Source organism: Aquarana catesbeiana, linkage group LG05, assembly GCF_042186555.1.
Source record: "Aquarana catesbeiana isolate 2022-GZ linkage group LG05, ASM4218655v1, whole genome shotgun sequence".
NCBI lineage: Eukaryota > Metazoa > Chordata > Amphibia > Anura > Ranidae > Aquarana > Aquarana catesbeiana.
Window position 1 is genome coordinate 378,089,247 of NC_133328.1, and position 15,798 is coordinate 378,105,044.

The 15,798-nt window shown below is 42.8% G+C and overlaps 2 protein-coding genes across 4 annotated transcripts in view; one reads left to right on the plus strand and one right to left on the minus strand.

Annotated features, from left to right (window-relative positions):
• The window catches only part of LYRM4 (LYR motif containing 4), a 220,767-nt gene extending 217,099 nt beyond the window's left edge, over nt 1-3,668 (minus strand). Inside the window, exons 1-2 of one of the 2 annotated variants that reach the window (XM_073630999.1) lie at nt 3,511-3,666; nt 1,904-2,073 (exon numbers count right to left, since the gene is read on the minus strand). In XM_073630999.1, the coding sequence (XP_073487100.1) occupies nt 1,904-1,924 (21 nt within the window). In that variant the 5' untranslated portion in view covers nt 1,925-2,073; nt 3,511-3,666. Of the gene's footprint in view, nt 1-1,903; nt 2,074-3,510 lie in introns of both variants that reach the window. The other variant, XM_073631000.1, reaches the window with a different exon arrangement.
• A 374-nt stretch (nt 3,669-4,042) lies between these two features.
• FARS2 (phenylalanyl-tRNA synthetase 2, mitochondrial) overlaps nt 4,043-15,798 on the plus strand; it is a 649,181-nt gene continuing 637,425 nt past the window's right edge. The window contains exons 1-2 of one of the 2 annotated variants that reach the window (XM_073631001.1): nt 4,043-4,137; nt 11,473-11,561. In XM_073631001.1, the coding sequence (XP_073487102.1) occupies nt 4,115-4,137; nt 11,473-11,561 (112 nt within the window). In that variant the 5' untranslated portion in view covers nt 4,043-4,114. The remainder of the gene's footprint in view (nt 4,138-11,472; nt 11,562-15,798) is intronic. The other variant, XM_073631002.1, reaches the window with a different exon arrangement.

Consider the following 15,798-nt stretch of genomic DNA (forward strand, 5'->3'; position numbering starts at 1 on the left):
CATCACTGGCCTAGAGTGCAGCTTTAATGTAGTCAACAACACGTTTTGCCTTCATTCTAAACTATCTGCCAATGGGTGAACTGTTATTCTAATTTATATCCATGATGGAGAAGATTTAGCAGTCATTATGTAAGGCTGTGGGGTCTATTTATAACCTAGTGTTGCTTCCCCTCGAAGCACACTGCGGGACATAGCAAGAAAAACTCCACAATGTGCTGGCATTTTACATTTTATTCATAAAATGCAGAATGCATGGTGGATCCTTCAATGTCCTGCAGTATGTTTATTGTGTAATGCTGCAGGGAACACTTACAGATATAAGGAAAGCGTTTAGTGTCACTTAGACATTACTCTAAAGTGACACTAAACGCTAGTTTAAAAAAGAAAAATTCTATTCAAGTTTGCATTCTTAAAGTGGTTGTTTAGCCACTGTGATATCTTCTAATCCTCTGTGGTTAATAACGTTAGGTGCCCCAGTTTCTGTTTCTTTATAAAAAAAAAATGCCATTCTATACTTTATTTTAGAGCGCCGCTCGGCACTCACGTGACCGACCACCTCTCCTCTCTCTTGATCTGACAGCTGCAGTGGGAGGGGCAGAGAATCCCCCACTGACGTCAGTCAGGAGGAGAGAGGTGGCTGGTCACGTGAGTGCCCCTCTGAAATCAGGTATACAACTGCATTTTGTTTTTATAAAACACAGAGACACTGGGCACCTACCATTCATTATTAACCATCAAGGATTATATAAAAAATTAAAAGTAATTTCAGCAGCGGGGGGGGGGGGGGGCAGGCACTAGCTGACAGGCAGGGATGGAGGGGGGAAGAGGACAGAGGAGAGCTGCGGATGACGGAGGTACATAAACTGACCATGGTGTCAGGGCTCAGCAGCCATGATAAACCGTGGTCAATTTACAGGGGGGAAGGCAGAACAAGGCAGGATCAGCCAGGTATTTTAGGTGATAGAAAGGGCCAAACTACACAGCACAAGCACTGTCCTGTATAACATGCTTTAAAGGAACAGGATCCATTTTTTAAACGTAACAAACGCTTTAACTCAGAAAAGTACCTTCTATTGTTCGCAATCTCCTACAAATCTCCAAATTTCTTTTTTTTAATCCAGTTTCCTGTTAGAGGGTGGCTACATTCGTTCTCCATGGTCCCACTGTATGTAGTTATGTAGCCACCCTCTATTGTCCACTGCTCAGATGATCTAGGGACTGTGGGATATGTAATGAGCATAGAGCAGTGCACGTGACTACAACAAACGTTTACTGCTCATTCCAAACAAATGGAAGTGAGGAGGGAAAAGGGGAAGTTGGAAATCTCCAGCATTATATAAGGATATTATAAGGAGGCAGAAAAACACAGTAACAAACAATATCATGAAATATAGATTACAGCTCCATCAAGTAGTGGATGTGTATGGATTCATTTTGAAGAATAAAGATATTGTTTAGTGTCACTTAAAAGAGAAGTCCAGGCTAAGCTCATTTGGCTGGGCTTCTCTCATGGGTCACCGGAGTGCAATTCATTTTGAACTGAAGTCCGCTCTCTGCTGACATCACAGTAATCAGTCCAGGCACCTCATCATCCTGACAATAAGAGTCTGGATCTGCCAGGTGCCTGGACTGACACTGGTCTCAGCCTCTCAGCGAGCCGCTGAGAAGGCCGCTCCCCACCCCTCCACAGCTCAGCGCTCCATTGAGCGTGGAGGAGCAGAGCAGAGAGATGCTGATTGACAGTCAGCAGCTCTCTGCTCATGGAGCTTTGAGAACTGAGCCATCAGCGATGTTCGATCGCTTGGTTCTCAGTGTAGAGGTGCCAGGGCACAGATGCTGCATCGGACCGATGCTGCATCCACCTAGGCAAGTATGATGGAGGAAAAAAATCCCAAACCCATACTTCTCTTTTAAAACAGGTCATATGGCATCCTTTTTCCTCCTTGATTTTTTCCCTGCATTCATTAGAAGGACTGGAATGTTGTTTGCTTTGGATACTTAGGACAAACAAAGCCTGAGCCACATTTATAATGTGGACAGCAGTACTTTTTAAATGTGCCAGGGTAAGTTTTCCTAGAAAATAAAGTATATGGTCACAGTTAGTCCATATCACTGTTTTTAAAAAAAGGGGACCTTAACAATAACTTTATTCTTTCAACAGAACTACCTATTACATTGACTTTAAAATACTACCACATATGTCTTTGAGACTGCTGAAGTACCTACTACAAAAACAGTGTAGTCTCCCCCCCAACCAGTACAATGCCTACTGTACTGTACAGGCTCAAAACGGAACTAAACCCATAAATGTAATGGTTTCATAAGACAGTTACATTTCTTACCAACTGTCACATTTACTTTTGCTCTCAACCAAACTGTCAGACCATCAAATGGCTGGTGATATAACTGATGACATTTGCAGCACCAAGGCAGTTGCAGATCAAACAAAATTTGAGATGGCAGCTTCTATGGCTGAAAAAAAAGGAGGGTTTAGTTCCGCTTCAATTTATTATTTTTTTTTTTTACAGCTTTTATGACGGAACTGATGTAAAAGGACCCTGATGCTGAAGTTAGAAGCTGATTGGTTATTAATAGTGATGAGCATTTGTATTTGAGTCAAAACCTGCCTGAGCTATCCCACCAGGAAGCTGTTAAAAGCCGACAGCCAATCACAGGCAGCGGAGGCATTGTCTGACCCCCCCAAGAGCCTCATGTATACACGCCCCTTGTTTACCTGCAGCTGCAGAGTGGGGGATGCCCGCACTGCCTACGATTGGCTGTCGGCTTTTAACAGCTTCCTGGCAGGATAGCTCAAGCGGGTTCATGTCTGAACCCCCCTGAGCTCATCCCTAGTTACTATGCACAGCTGCTCCAGTTTTAGTAAGTTCCCTTATGATTAAGGGATCCGAGTGCAGCATTTTTTTTTTTTTTATGTCCGAGAGCATGAGCACTAATATAGTGTTAAAAAATGAGCTTGTGTATCCTCCAAAGTCATTTTGTGCCCTTTTTCTAGTCCAATAAGCCAGTCTCTTTACGTGATCTGCAAGGTGGGAACGGCAGAGTTTGGCTAGGGATGAGTATTAGATTGTAAGCTCTTCTGAGCAGGGCCTCTTAATCCTCTTGTAGTTTATTGTATTATAACTGTATTGTCTCCTTTTTACATTGTAAAGCGCGGCGTAAACTGTTGGCGTTATGTAAATCCTGTATAATAATAATCAGAGGTCGCTCAAGCTCATCTCTACTGGCGAAAACAATTTCCTGTATTGTATGATTTATATATATATATATATATATATATATATATATATATATATATATATATATATATATATATCCATATATAAACACACATGGTGCAAAAGTTATATTTTCTACTAGTCATGGGTTCCAACTCCTGTCTACAAACTCTGTTGGTTATTCTAGTAGATACATTCTACAGATATTTAGTGATTCTCCCATACACTAGGAGGGGATATGAAGAGCAGCATGTGCCCCCCCCCGATCACTCACACTGCCACCCGCTCCAGGATCAGATCAGGTGAACTGTCTGCACACCCCACACTCTCACTCCTCGCCGAACAACCGCACCAATCACAAGGCTCGCCAAGGTCATCCAACTACGGAATCCCTACGAGGACAAACACGGAGACTATCAACAACCACACAAGGACGTCAAAACATTTCTGCACACTAGACTACAATTGTGAAAAAGACTTCCGTCTTTTGATGCCTCAACTATCTCCCGTAGTTATCAGTGCAATATGAGCTTCGACAAAATGGCTTCCACCTTAGCGTTTATTAGAAGCCGTAGAGAAGACAGCTAACAGGGATGTCTTTGCACAATGTTCGGCCTCTAGTAGTCAAAGGGTGTTTCATAGCTCCAATGATTTTTTTGACATTAAAATAGTTAAAATATCCCCGAAATGTAATGAACATAAAAAAATATGGCATTTTATGAATGAAAGTGTGCCTTATGGAGTAAAGTTATAGAAAATACAAGGTTTTTATGTGCGTGTGTCCCTTCCGGGTTCCCGTAGCTGGCTGACATGCACGTGAAGTGATCAGAGGAAGGGGCACGAGGAAGACAGTATAGAGGTTCATTCACACAGCAATCATGAGCCTTACTTCATATCTCCCGTGAGTGTGCAGCCTCCTGTCACCATCTACTTATGAGGAAGTGTGTCTGCCTTCTACTAGGGACAAATCACCTAGGATCCCATCATACCACTTTGTTTTATAGGCTGCTGAGCTTATTTCCAGCCTGTCTCCAGGGGAAGTAAAAATCCCCCTTTAAACTGGGGCCACCCCTGTGGTTCAAGCCCCTGACTAAAAACAGGCAGCTGAGCCGTGGTTAATGCAGGTCGTACTGCGTCCTACACCTGTGAGGGGCGCGTTTGCCTGCGCGGTGTTCCGTGCAGGTGCTGCGTCCCAATTGACATGAATAGGATGGCATGCATGGAACACGTGTGCGTTCAAGCACAGCCCTCACCTAGGTGTATGCTGTAGTACACTTGTGTGAACGAGGCCTTGAGGCTGGGTTCACATTATGTGCAGCGCGGGCACAACAGGGGGTCCGGTGTGTCCTCGTTCACTGCTTCAGGTCCGAATTAGGTCTGACTTTTTTAACCTGAATTCAGACCTGAAACAGAGCCAAAGACACACAGGACCCTTCTGCTGTGCACTGCCCCAGAGATGTGTGAAGCGGCTCCATTGAGATGTGGTCACACTCCTGTCATGTAAACTGGATGCGGGGGAAACCCACATCCAATTCGCATGAGTGTGAACCCAGCCTAAAGGATAAGAAGTTCACCTTTGTAAAAAAATAAAATAAATGCACATCTTTTTTGCAGGTAAAAATATGTGCATTTAATTTTTTTTTTTTTACTAGGAGCCTGCAAAGCATTGCACTTGCAATTGGTGGGGTGCTATGCAGCACCCCTGCAGACTGTCTGTGTAATAAGCAGTCTCCTCGTACAAGCAGACAGTTACACACTTAAAGGAAGCATCAGTACCTAGAGGGCTCAACAGTGCCCTGGTAGTTAATTGAGAATGAGGATGAGCTTGGGCGTGTTCGCACAGCCCACGTGCAGAGCCCGCCAGGAAGTCGGCAATGAGCTGCGCTAATCACAGGCAGTGAGACGTTTCCCGATCTCTGCAGCTGCACATCGGGAAAATGTCTCACTGCCTGTGATTAGCACAGCGCCGTGCCGACTTCCTGGCAGGCTCTGCACGTGGGCTGTGTGAACACGCCCGAGCTCATCCTTAATTGAGAACTACAAGCTGACAGCTGCAAAGCGTGTCGGCACTTGTAGTTCTCATATTCACAGTACTCTATGAATGAATGACGTAGGGTTTTTGTTAAATTGTGACAGTGAGTGCAGTGAGAAGGTCCCCTGCTTGCTGTCACAATGGGTGGGGGGGGGGGGCAGGGGCTGGCGCAACAGTAACATGTTATACCCTGAATATGGGTGTAACATGTTACAAAAGGTGAACTTATCCTTGAACTACTGCCCACCTAAAAAGCTAATATACAGTCTGAGATGCTGAACACATGCCACAAATGCAATGCTTTGTGCCGTTACTGAGGCAAATGTAATGCAGCTTGTTGATGGTACCACCTGTCAAACTCATCCATTCCAGTCAATGTGACTTTATAGGCAGGCATTAGTACCCACCAAAAGCAATAGGGGGTGTAATTCCTGCTGCGGCATGTGTACATCTTTGGCTGCTGCCTCAGCAGCTAAAGGAGGGTAGGGATTGAGGGCGGTAAAACCGTGACTCAACCACAGTGTTTTACCAGCCACCAACTTTATGTGTGAATGAGCCCTAAGGGTGCTGCTGGCGAATGCAACTAAGGGCTCATTCACAAGTGCAGCATGGCACTGCTGCCCCTCTAAAAAGCAATCCAAGTGTGTTTGACAGGTGGTGAGGAGGCGATATGTTGCCTCCTCACCACCTGATTCAAACTCATGATTGCTGTGCAATGCACATGATTGCAACACGGTAGTATGGCAATTAGAGGTTTAAATCAGATGTGAGGGGGCGACACTGTGCCGGTGATCTGTGACTTCTCCCATGTTGTTCAGGTAGATTTCCAGCTCTTTAAAGCACTACAGGGAGCCTTCCTCTCTGCTTAGCTAGGCAGAAAGAGGAGGTAGTTTCTCCCTCCCACTGGTAGATATCCATACTTACACTTATCAGAGGCAGTCAGCCTGATGTGCAGATCTCCGTCTGGTTAAATCAGACTAATATCTGTGCCCCATTGTAGCACAGATAATAATCTATAGGGCTCAGAAACTGAGACATTTTGCAACTTTCCCCTTTCTACCGCACATGTTGTAAGTTCTCAACATAGGTGCATTATGTTGTTTGGCGCATGTCATGTGTGCATCATATGTATTCCAAAAAATGTCAGGAAAAGAAGTAGTTTTATATATCTATCTACATATCCACCTATATATACTGTACATATATATATGTATGTGTGTGTGAATTTTTCCGCAAACGTTTACTAATAAAAAAAAGAAAATATGTCCATCAAGCAATCTTGGGTGCCACTCACACAATAATAATTTGTACACATAAAAAAGCTAGTTAATTCTCAAGGCAATCATTGATCTCCTCTTAAAGCCGAACTTCAGGCTAACCCTGAGGCTGGGTTCACACTGATGCGAATTGGATATGGGTTTCTCCATATCCAATTTGCATGACAGGAGACTGTGACCGTCTCTCAATGAAGCCAGTTCAGGCAGCTCCAGAGGGGGCAAGGAGCGCATTCCACAGGGGTCTTGTGCGTCTTTGGCTCCGTTTCAGGTCCAAATTCAGGCTAAAATTCTGATTTGTCCCTGAAACAGAGAACAGGGTTGCACCGGACCCCTGTTGTGAGCCGTGTCCGCAGACAGTGTGAACCCAGCCTTAGTCTTGCATTGTTGTACAGGTTTTTCTCCAGGACTGAAAATGCATTTTCAAATTTTAGTGCACACTGTAAGCTCCTCACAGAATGGATAAGGCCTGCTGCTCCCCTCTCCAGCCTGACTGTCCCTGGCCTGCCCCTTTCATTAATGGCTTGCCGACCGCGCTATAGCCGAATGATGGCTACAGCGCGGCTCGATAACTCTGGGAGGGTGTACATTGACGTCCTCCCAGAATCGCGCCCCCTGGGGTGCACACCTGGGAATATCCGTGACCGCCGGGTCCACAGGACCCGGTGCATCATGGATCACAGTAAATGGTCGCTGACAGCGGCTGTTTACCACGTGATCGCTCCGTCAAATGACGGAACGATCACTTGTAAACATATGCTGTACTGTACTGCCCACAGCGCTGATTTGTGACAGTTTCTGCCTCATCCAGCCATCCATCTATCCATGCTCATCCATCCTCATCAATACTCAGCCATCCATGCTCAGCCATCCATCCTCATCAATACCCAGCCATCCATGCTCAGCCATCCATCCTCAGCAATACTCATTCATCCATTAATACTCATCCATACTCAGCCATCCATCCATCCTCAGCAATACTCATCCATCCATTAATACTCATCCATACTCAGTCATCCATCCATCCTCAGCAATACTCATCCAAACATCCATCCTTAGCAATACTCATCCATCCATCCTCAGCAATACTCATCCATCCATCCTCATCAATACTCAGCCATCCATGCTCAGCCATCCATCCATCCTCAGCAATACTCATCCATCAATACTCATCCATACTCAGTCATCCGTCCATCCTCAGCAATACTCATCCGTCCATCCTCAGCAATACTCATCCATCCATCCATCCTCAGCAATACTCATCCATCATCTATACTCAGCAATACTCATCCATCCATACTCAGCAATAGTCATCCATCCATCCATGCTCAGCCATCCCATCCACCCCCATCCATACCCAGCCGTACCCGGTCCTACTCAGCCATACTCATTCATGCTCAGCCATCCCCATCCACGGCTCATCCATCCCCATTCATACTCATCCATGCCACATCCATGCCACTACAGTGTCTCAAAGTGTAATAGGTAGTCAAATTAGATTTGAAACTTATGCCCCTAGAACACTTGATGCTTCTCCCTGCATGCTAGGCCTCTGTATGTGGCCAGGCTGTATAAAAGTCTCACACATGTGTTATCGCCGTACTCAGGAGGAGTAGGAGAATCTATTTTGGGGTGTAATTTTTGGTATGTACATGCTATGTGTTAGAAATATTGTATAAATGGACAACATTGTGTAAAAAAAAAAAAAAAAAATGTGTTTTCATTTTCTTTACACATATTCCAAAAACTTGTAGAAAAAAATGACATGTTCAAAAGACTCACTATGCCTCATAGATTATACGTTGGGTTGTTTTCTTTCCAAAATGGGGTCATTTTTGGGGCGTTTCCATTGTCCTGGTGCTCCAGGGCCTTTAAAAGTGTAAGGGGTAGTCAAGAAATTATATGTGTAATTTATGATCCAAGAACGCCTGATGGCGCTCCGTGCATGTTGGGCCTCTGTATGTGGCCAGGCTGTGTAAAAGTCTCACACATGTGGTATCACCGTACTCGAGAGTAATAGCAGAATGTGTTTTGGGGTGTAATTTGTGGTATGCATATGCTGTGTGTAAGAAATAACCTGATAATATAACAATTTTGTGGAAAAAAGACAAAAAATCTTGATTTTGCAAAGAATTGTGGGGAAAAAATTAAAACTTCAAATAACTCACCATGCCTCTAACTAAATACCTTGGAATGTCTACTTTCCAAAAAGGGGTCATTTGGGGGGTATTTGTACTTTCCTGGCTTGTTAGGGTCTCAAGAAATGAGGTCAATGCATCAGGTGTGATCAATTTTCAGAGATTGGCACCATAGCTTGTGGACTCTATAACTTTCACAAAGACCAAATAATATACACCGATTTGGGTTATTTTTACCAAAGATATGTAGCAATATAAATTTTGGCCAAAATGTATTAAGAAAAATTACTAATTTGCTAAATTTTATAACAGAAATAAAGAAAATTTTTTTACAGAATTTTCAGTCTTTTTTCTTATATATCGCAAAAAATAAAAAAATCAGCGGTGATTAAATACCACCAAAACAAAGCTCTATTTGTGTGAAAAAAAGAAAAAAATTTCATAGGGGCACAGTATTGTATGACTGAGTAATTGTCATTCAAAATTTGAGAGCACCGAAAACTGAAAATTGGTCTGGTTAGGAAGAGGGTTTAAGTTCCCATTAGGTAAGTGGTTAAATATATTTCATTTTTTTCAGTTTTTACATGCAAATTCAGTCTGCCTAATAACTGACATATACCCATCAAGGTTTATTTCCCTAACTTCTTCGAAGAGCCAGCCCACTGCATTAATCAGGGTGAGGGTGCTTAAAGAGGAACTACAGTCACATAATTTGTAATAAAAAACATCTTTGCCATTCTAAAGCTTCCCTCCAACCACTTTACATATTATTTTATATATACTGTGATTCTGTACTTGCCAAATATGCTGCAGAAATCTCCCTCCACTGAGTCTGGCTGCTACCATTTTAACTGTGGGCAGCTGAAGCGTTCACTTCACTTCACTGCCTGTTCACTTCCTAGATTTACAGAGGCACACCTCCAGCTCTGCAGCCCTGCAGCTCTCATTGGCCCTCTTATGACTCTCCCCCCTCCCTTCCTGGCAAACTCTCACGAGAGTGAGAGAGAGCTGTGCATGATGTCATAAGTCAAGGCTTTTTACCAGGCAATAAACAGGAAGTGGGCTGTATAAGGTTTTTACTGGCAGAAAAAAAAAACGTTTTACTATCCAAAGTTAAAACAACAAGAGCAGAAGATTTAATAGATGGAAAGTTAAAAAAAAATTACTGAGGGTCCCCTTTAAGGCCTCATGCACACAAGACGCTGTTAACGCGTGTTCAGAGGCAGTTGGACACTTTTTTCAACTGCCCCTGAACTCATTCAGTGTTATCCTATGTGTCCATGTACACAGTCTCGTTTTTTGGCATTTTTAGGCAGTTGTGTTTAACCTCGTTTTTCCAGAAGCAAAAAAAATGGGTTCAGATGCAAAAGTTTTCCACGTTTCAGATGCCAAACGTGGCTAAACGCGGGTACCGCGTTTGCGTTTATAAGTGTTTTTAAAGGAACCCTATTATTTTGGACCAGAAAACACAGAAATATGATGGTAAACTGCAGCAGAGAATATCTTTGGGGCCCCGTATCTCTGTGCCACTTGGTGCTAGGAACCCCAAATTTGGTGTGCAAACACAGAGGAACTAGCACTACAACATATCCTACACATCCATATCGCAAAATGTCAAGTACTTTCTGCAGCAGAGAAAGACATTTTGCGACCCGACTTTGGGGCCCCGTATCTCGGGGCCACTTGGTGCTAGGTACCCTAGCACCAAGTGGCCCTGAGAAACGGGGCCCCAAAGTTGGGTTGCAAAATGTCATTCTCTGCTCTGCAGACGCTTCTAGACGCAAAGGTGGTAACACGCGGCTAAACGCAGCACGCAAACACGGCAAAACGCTTCTAAACGCCGGTTTCAGCTTTTAAAAACGTGTTCAGCAGAGTTTGCATTGGCATCTCGTGTGCATGAAGCCTAAGTAGTGTATTGCATCAGAGTGTTGGGATATTATACTTACCTGTCCCACCACCAGCACCACTAAACTCTGTCTTTAGGCGCTATGATGCCTGTAAAATCATCTCCATACAACAAACTTTCAGGATTGTTCCTGGTCCCCTGTGAGCACTATGGTTACTTCTGCTGGCCCCACTACTGCATCTCACTCCGGCAAGTGTGTCGAACAAAGAAAATTCTCTAGGCATGTTTGCTTTAGAAGCTGCAATCAGTGTCATTGTGGCAAGCCATATAAGTATATTATGTATCTCTCTACAGGTGAACCGTCTTTTACAGGAACAAGTATGCAACTAATATTCTAAATAAATATATAGTACTTGAACTTTGTGGTTCATTGTACTGTTTATTATCTAAGGGGTATATTTATAAAGAATAAATAAAACTGAGTTATTCCCCACTGTGAAACTGCATGTAAATTTGTTCTGTGGGAATCAGGGCAGAATCAAATGTTATTAGGCTTTTTTTCTCTCCATGTAGAACATTCTTCATTCATACACAATAGAATTAAGGGAAATACTGCGTTATGGCCACTAGATGGAGCAGATGATCATGAATAATGACTTATTTACCATGATAATCAGCTTCATCCAGTAGCCATAATGCGTTTTTTTCCTGATTGATTTCATGAAGAACATTCCACCTGGGGAGAAAATAGCCGTATAACACTCATTTTAGCCCCCCCATTCAAACAGAACAAATGTTCATGCAGTTTCACAAGATGAAGAGCTCTACAGTTCTTTTAAATAATAATTTCAATACTGTAAATTTAGACCTTTCTCACTGTACAGAGCTCAGAAAAATAGTTTACTTGGAGTTGCTTGGATTTAAGGTATTTGTCTTATATTTTCAGAAGATGTTCGGAAGTCAGCAGATGTATCCTGACAGGAATCCATCGGTCTCATTGGATGTGGCATCCAAGAAGGGAAGGCAGACAGTCAGGTAACCTTAAAATTTAGAATTTCAATATTTATATACTGTTAAGGGGCATTTTCATCCTGTTTAAATTTGATTTGCTTTTAACAGTAGTAGAATCTTGTGTTATCCCTTGCTTAATACAGAAAGTTTGAGTTTAGGTGATGCCTGTTATTGGCTAACTTAAGTTATTAAGGCAGCCAGCTTTCAAGACCCAGTCGGTCCCTTATTTAGGCTCTATGCAATTCTGAAGATGGATCTGAAACCCACATGATAATACACAGCGCTACAAACTCTTTGTAAGTTTATCCCATAAACACCAAACGTACTTCTAGCCAAGCCGTTTTTTGGAAAATATGCAAATTATCCTTTTCGAAATTTGTTTCCATGATGGAGTTGACAAAACTCTTCCCGTTTGTGTTGTGAAAAGGTGGCTTGAAAATGTAACTCCACTTTTGTTGAAAAATCAAATCCTCACCAGGCCAAATATACGTATACATTGCAAGGACATTAGCAGATGACACTGCAGATTCTCACCTGATTCTGCTTTATGGATACCAAAGCTGACCATTTCATCAACTTCTTTAAACTGAAAGAAGTGGGATCAGTGATGAGCCAAATAATTAAACAGGGAATACAATTACTTTGTAAATTGTATCATAGCTGTTTGAAGAGGAATATTGTTATTAACAAAAACACAAGCCCACAACAACACGAGCCTGCTACTACATTTGTCTAAGAGAGAGACAAGTGTAGTAGAGTAGCTGCCAGTATCTGTTGTTGTGGGCTTGTGTTTTTGTGAATGATGACAAACCAGCTGCTCTTATTCACAACATAAGCTGCCAGCTAGTACTGTACACTTAAAACATTTTATATTTGCTCCTGCGCATTCCCCTGCAGTGTGATTTTAGGGCTTCATGCACACTGGACATTATAAAATCGCCAGTAGCATTAGCTGTAGAATGAGTTTTTCAGCAAAACTATACTCTCACAAAAGCTTATGGCTCAAAAACACTAATAAACGCAGAATAGCCACGTTTTTAAGCTTTTTTCAGAGTTAAAGTGTTTTTACAGCTGAGAAGCTCCTCTCAAAACCCAGTAGTTTTTTCCAGCCAGAAAATGCTCCTGCTAAAATACACTAATAACAGACTATGCTGGGGAGTTTACACCTGAAGCCAAAAACAGCAGCTGTAAAAACGTCCAGTGTGCATGAAGCCTAAAGCTCATTCATTTGAACAAAAAGTTGTGAATAATGTATTGGCATCCTCAGCAGATTTCAGAGGCAGTATGTTTTGATTGCAGTGTGGGAAATACGCATGGAATGGCCTTTCCTACATTGCGTTCTTGTGTGAACCGAGCCTTAAGCTCCATACACACTATCAGATTTTCTGCTGATTTTTGTCTTCAGATTTACCAAAACCATGTAGTGCAAGGGCCTGCCTGATTGCATGCAAATTGAAACTCCTAAGGTTTGACCTCATATTATATGGTTTTGGTAAATCTGAAGGAAAAAATCAGCAGAAAATCTGATAGTGTGTATGGGGCTTTAGGGAATGATTCCATACATATTTGTATGTCAATGATAATTGAGAATTTCTGAAACAAAAAAATATGGCTTAGAAATGAGAATAGGTGTTGCACCTACTGTCACGACTACTGCCCACACAGCCCCAAAGGCCAGATAAATGAAGGGGACTGTATGTTAGGGTGTAGTAGTATAAGGGGCTGCATAATAAAGAGGACCTTGCATTTTCAGCTGTAACCAAACTCCTAACTTAAAGTGTAACTAAAGGCAAAAACTTTATTTTCATGTTGGTAGAGTAAGGCCCCTTTTCACTTGGGGACGGATCTACTCAGCGAAGTCCGCCAGCCCAGTGGGAGACCGCTCCGTTGATCTCCGCTGAGCTGGCGGATGACAGGTCCATCTGTGCTCACTGAGTGGGGAGGGACCTGTCAGAGCCCCTCTGATTCCTATGGGGAGATCGGACGAACACGGACAGCTTGTCCGTTTTCATCAGATCTCATCCGATCCGACAGACAGATGGCTGAACGTATCTTAATACGTCTGTCTTGATCGGATGACAGGCGGGTTTCAGTGGACACCTCTCTGCTGACATCTGCCTTCCCATAGGAGTCAATGGGTGGCCCGCTTGGATCTGCCTGGAAAACGGACAGGTGGATCCGACCAGGTCTATCGTGTGAAAGGGGCCTAATGAAGCGTTATATCCCCTGTCAGTTTTTTTGCCATCTGTGTCCCATTGAGGAGATTTCCCTTCACTTCCTGTTCCATAGCACAAACAGAAAGTGAGAGAAAATTCCTTCAAAGTGAAGAAATCCCAGGGTGTCTAGAGAAACTTTTTTTTTTCCCTGTTTTTTTTTCCGGAAAAAAAATTGAAGTTTTGGAAACATTGAAAAAAATTCAGTGTGGAGTAGTTTTACAAATTGAAAGTCATTCTGTTACACTGGGAAGGTGAAATACATATAAAAGTATTATGCTTAAAAAAAAAAAAAAGTACAGCTTATTCAGTAAATAAACTAAACTTGCTTTTTAAAAATTACATTTTTATTACAAATTGAATAACAAGGATTGTATATGTTGGTTTGTAACATTTACATACCTTAAAGAAGCTGCTGGTGAAGAAACAATTTGTGATGATCCAGAAGCAGCAGAGAGTGTTTCTGGAATGAGAGCTTCCATGAAATATTTGTTGATGTCTTTAGGGCACCTCTGGCATACAAGGATGTGTTTTGTCATCCTTGTAGAATTTGGAAAAGAATATTTCTTCTCACAATATTTGCAATTTGCAGCCTTGCTCTCCACAGAAATTGCACTGTGGAAATGTTTCCAAACTCTAGATGTTGGTCTCACCATTTTACTGAGAGGAGAAAAAGAAAAAAAACAATTTACTGATTAGACTATAGGGAAACATTATGTTGTGATGGTGGACGACATTAATAGGAATCATTTAAAGGTTTGCAGATAAACTAATTTGTCAGTGTTTTGGCTGCGGGTGGTTGCGGTGCAGGTACAGCTGCGATTCCCTTATCAACCACCCACAATAGTGTTAACCTAGCTTACAGACCTTACATAAAGTCTCAGAAATCTTTCATTAAGGTCTCTATGTTACCGTATATACTCGTGTATAAGTCCAATTTTTCAGCCCCTTTTTTGGGGCTGAAAGTGCCCCCCTCGACTTATACGCGAGTCACCGCCGTCTGCCTACATGATCAGCGTGTCATGCAGGCAGACGGCGGCCAGCGTGTGCTGCATACTACTCGGCAGCGGCTCTCACAGTTCAAAAGCCGCGCCTCCTCGTCTGTGATAGGCAGTCAGTGTACAGCCTATCACGGACATTCTCTCATCCTCTTCCATGGTATGAGGATGAGAGAATGCCCTTGATAGGCTGACCGCTGACTGCTGGAAAATGGAGTTTTCTGCCTATCATGGACGACGAGGAGGCGTGGCTTTTGAACAGTGAATGGCCGCCGAATAGGAATAGCACACGCTGATTGGTGCAGAGTGGCACACGGAGGCATGCACAGGACACAGGTAGGATGCACACAGACACATACACAGGACCATATACACATGACACATGCACACATACACAGGACACAGGTACATATACACATGACACATGCACATATACACAGGACACAGGTAGAGGACACATGACACATATACACAGGACACAGGTACATGACACATGCACATATACACAGGACTCAGGTACATATACACATGACACAGGTACAGGACACATGCACATATACACAGGACACAGGTACAGGACACATGCACATATACACAGACACAGGTACATGACACATGCACATATACACAGGACACAGGTACAGGACAAATGACACATGCACATATACACAGGACACAGGAACATGACACATGCACATATACACAGGACACATGACACATGCACATATACACAGGACACAGGTACATGACATATACACATGACACATGCACAGGACACATGCACAGGACACAGGGAGGTAAACAGCCGCAGATGGGCATTGTTGACCCTCTTTTTCCACTTACAGTAGCTGCTGCATTTCTCACCCTCGTCTTATACTCGGGTCAACAATTTTTTCTTATTTTTTTGTTGGTAAATTAGGGCCTCGACTTATACTCGGATCGAGTATATACGGTATATAGTTTAAACACCATGTCATAGATATATGAATTATAAATGAACATGTTCCATGCCTTCTTTTTTTTTTTTTCCTTCAATCAATCTGCAAAAAC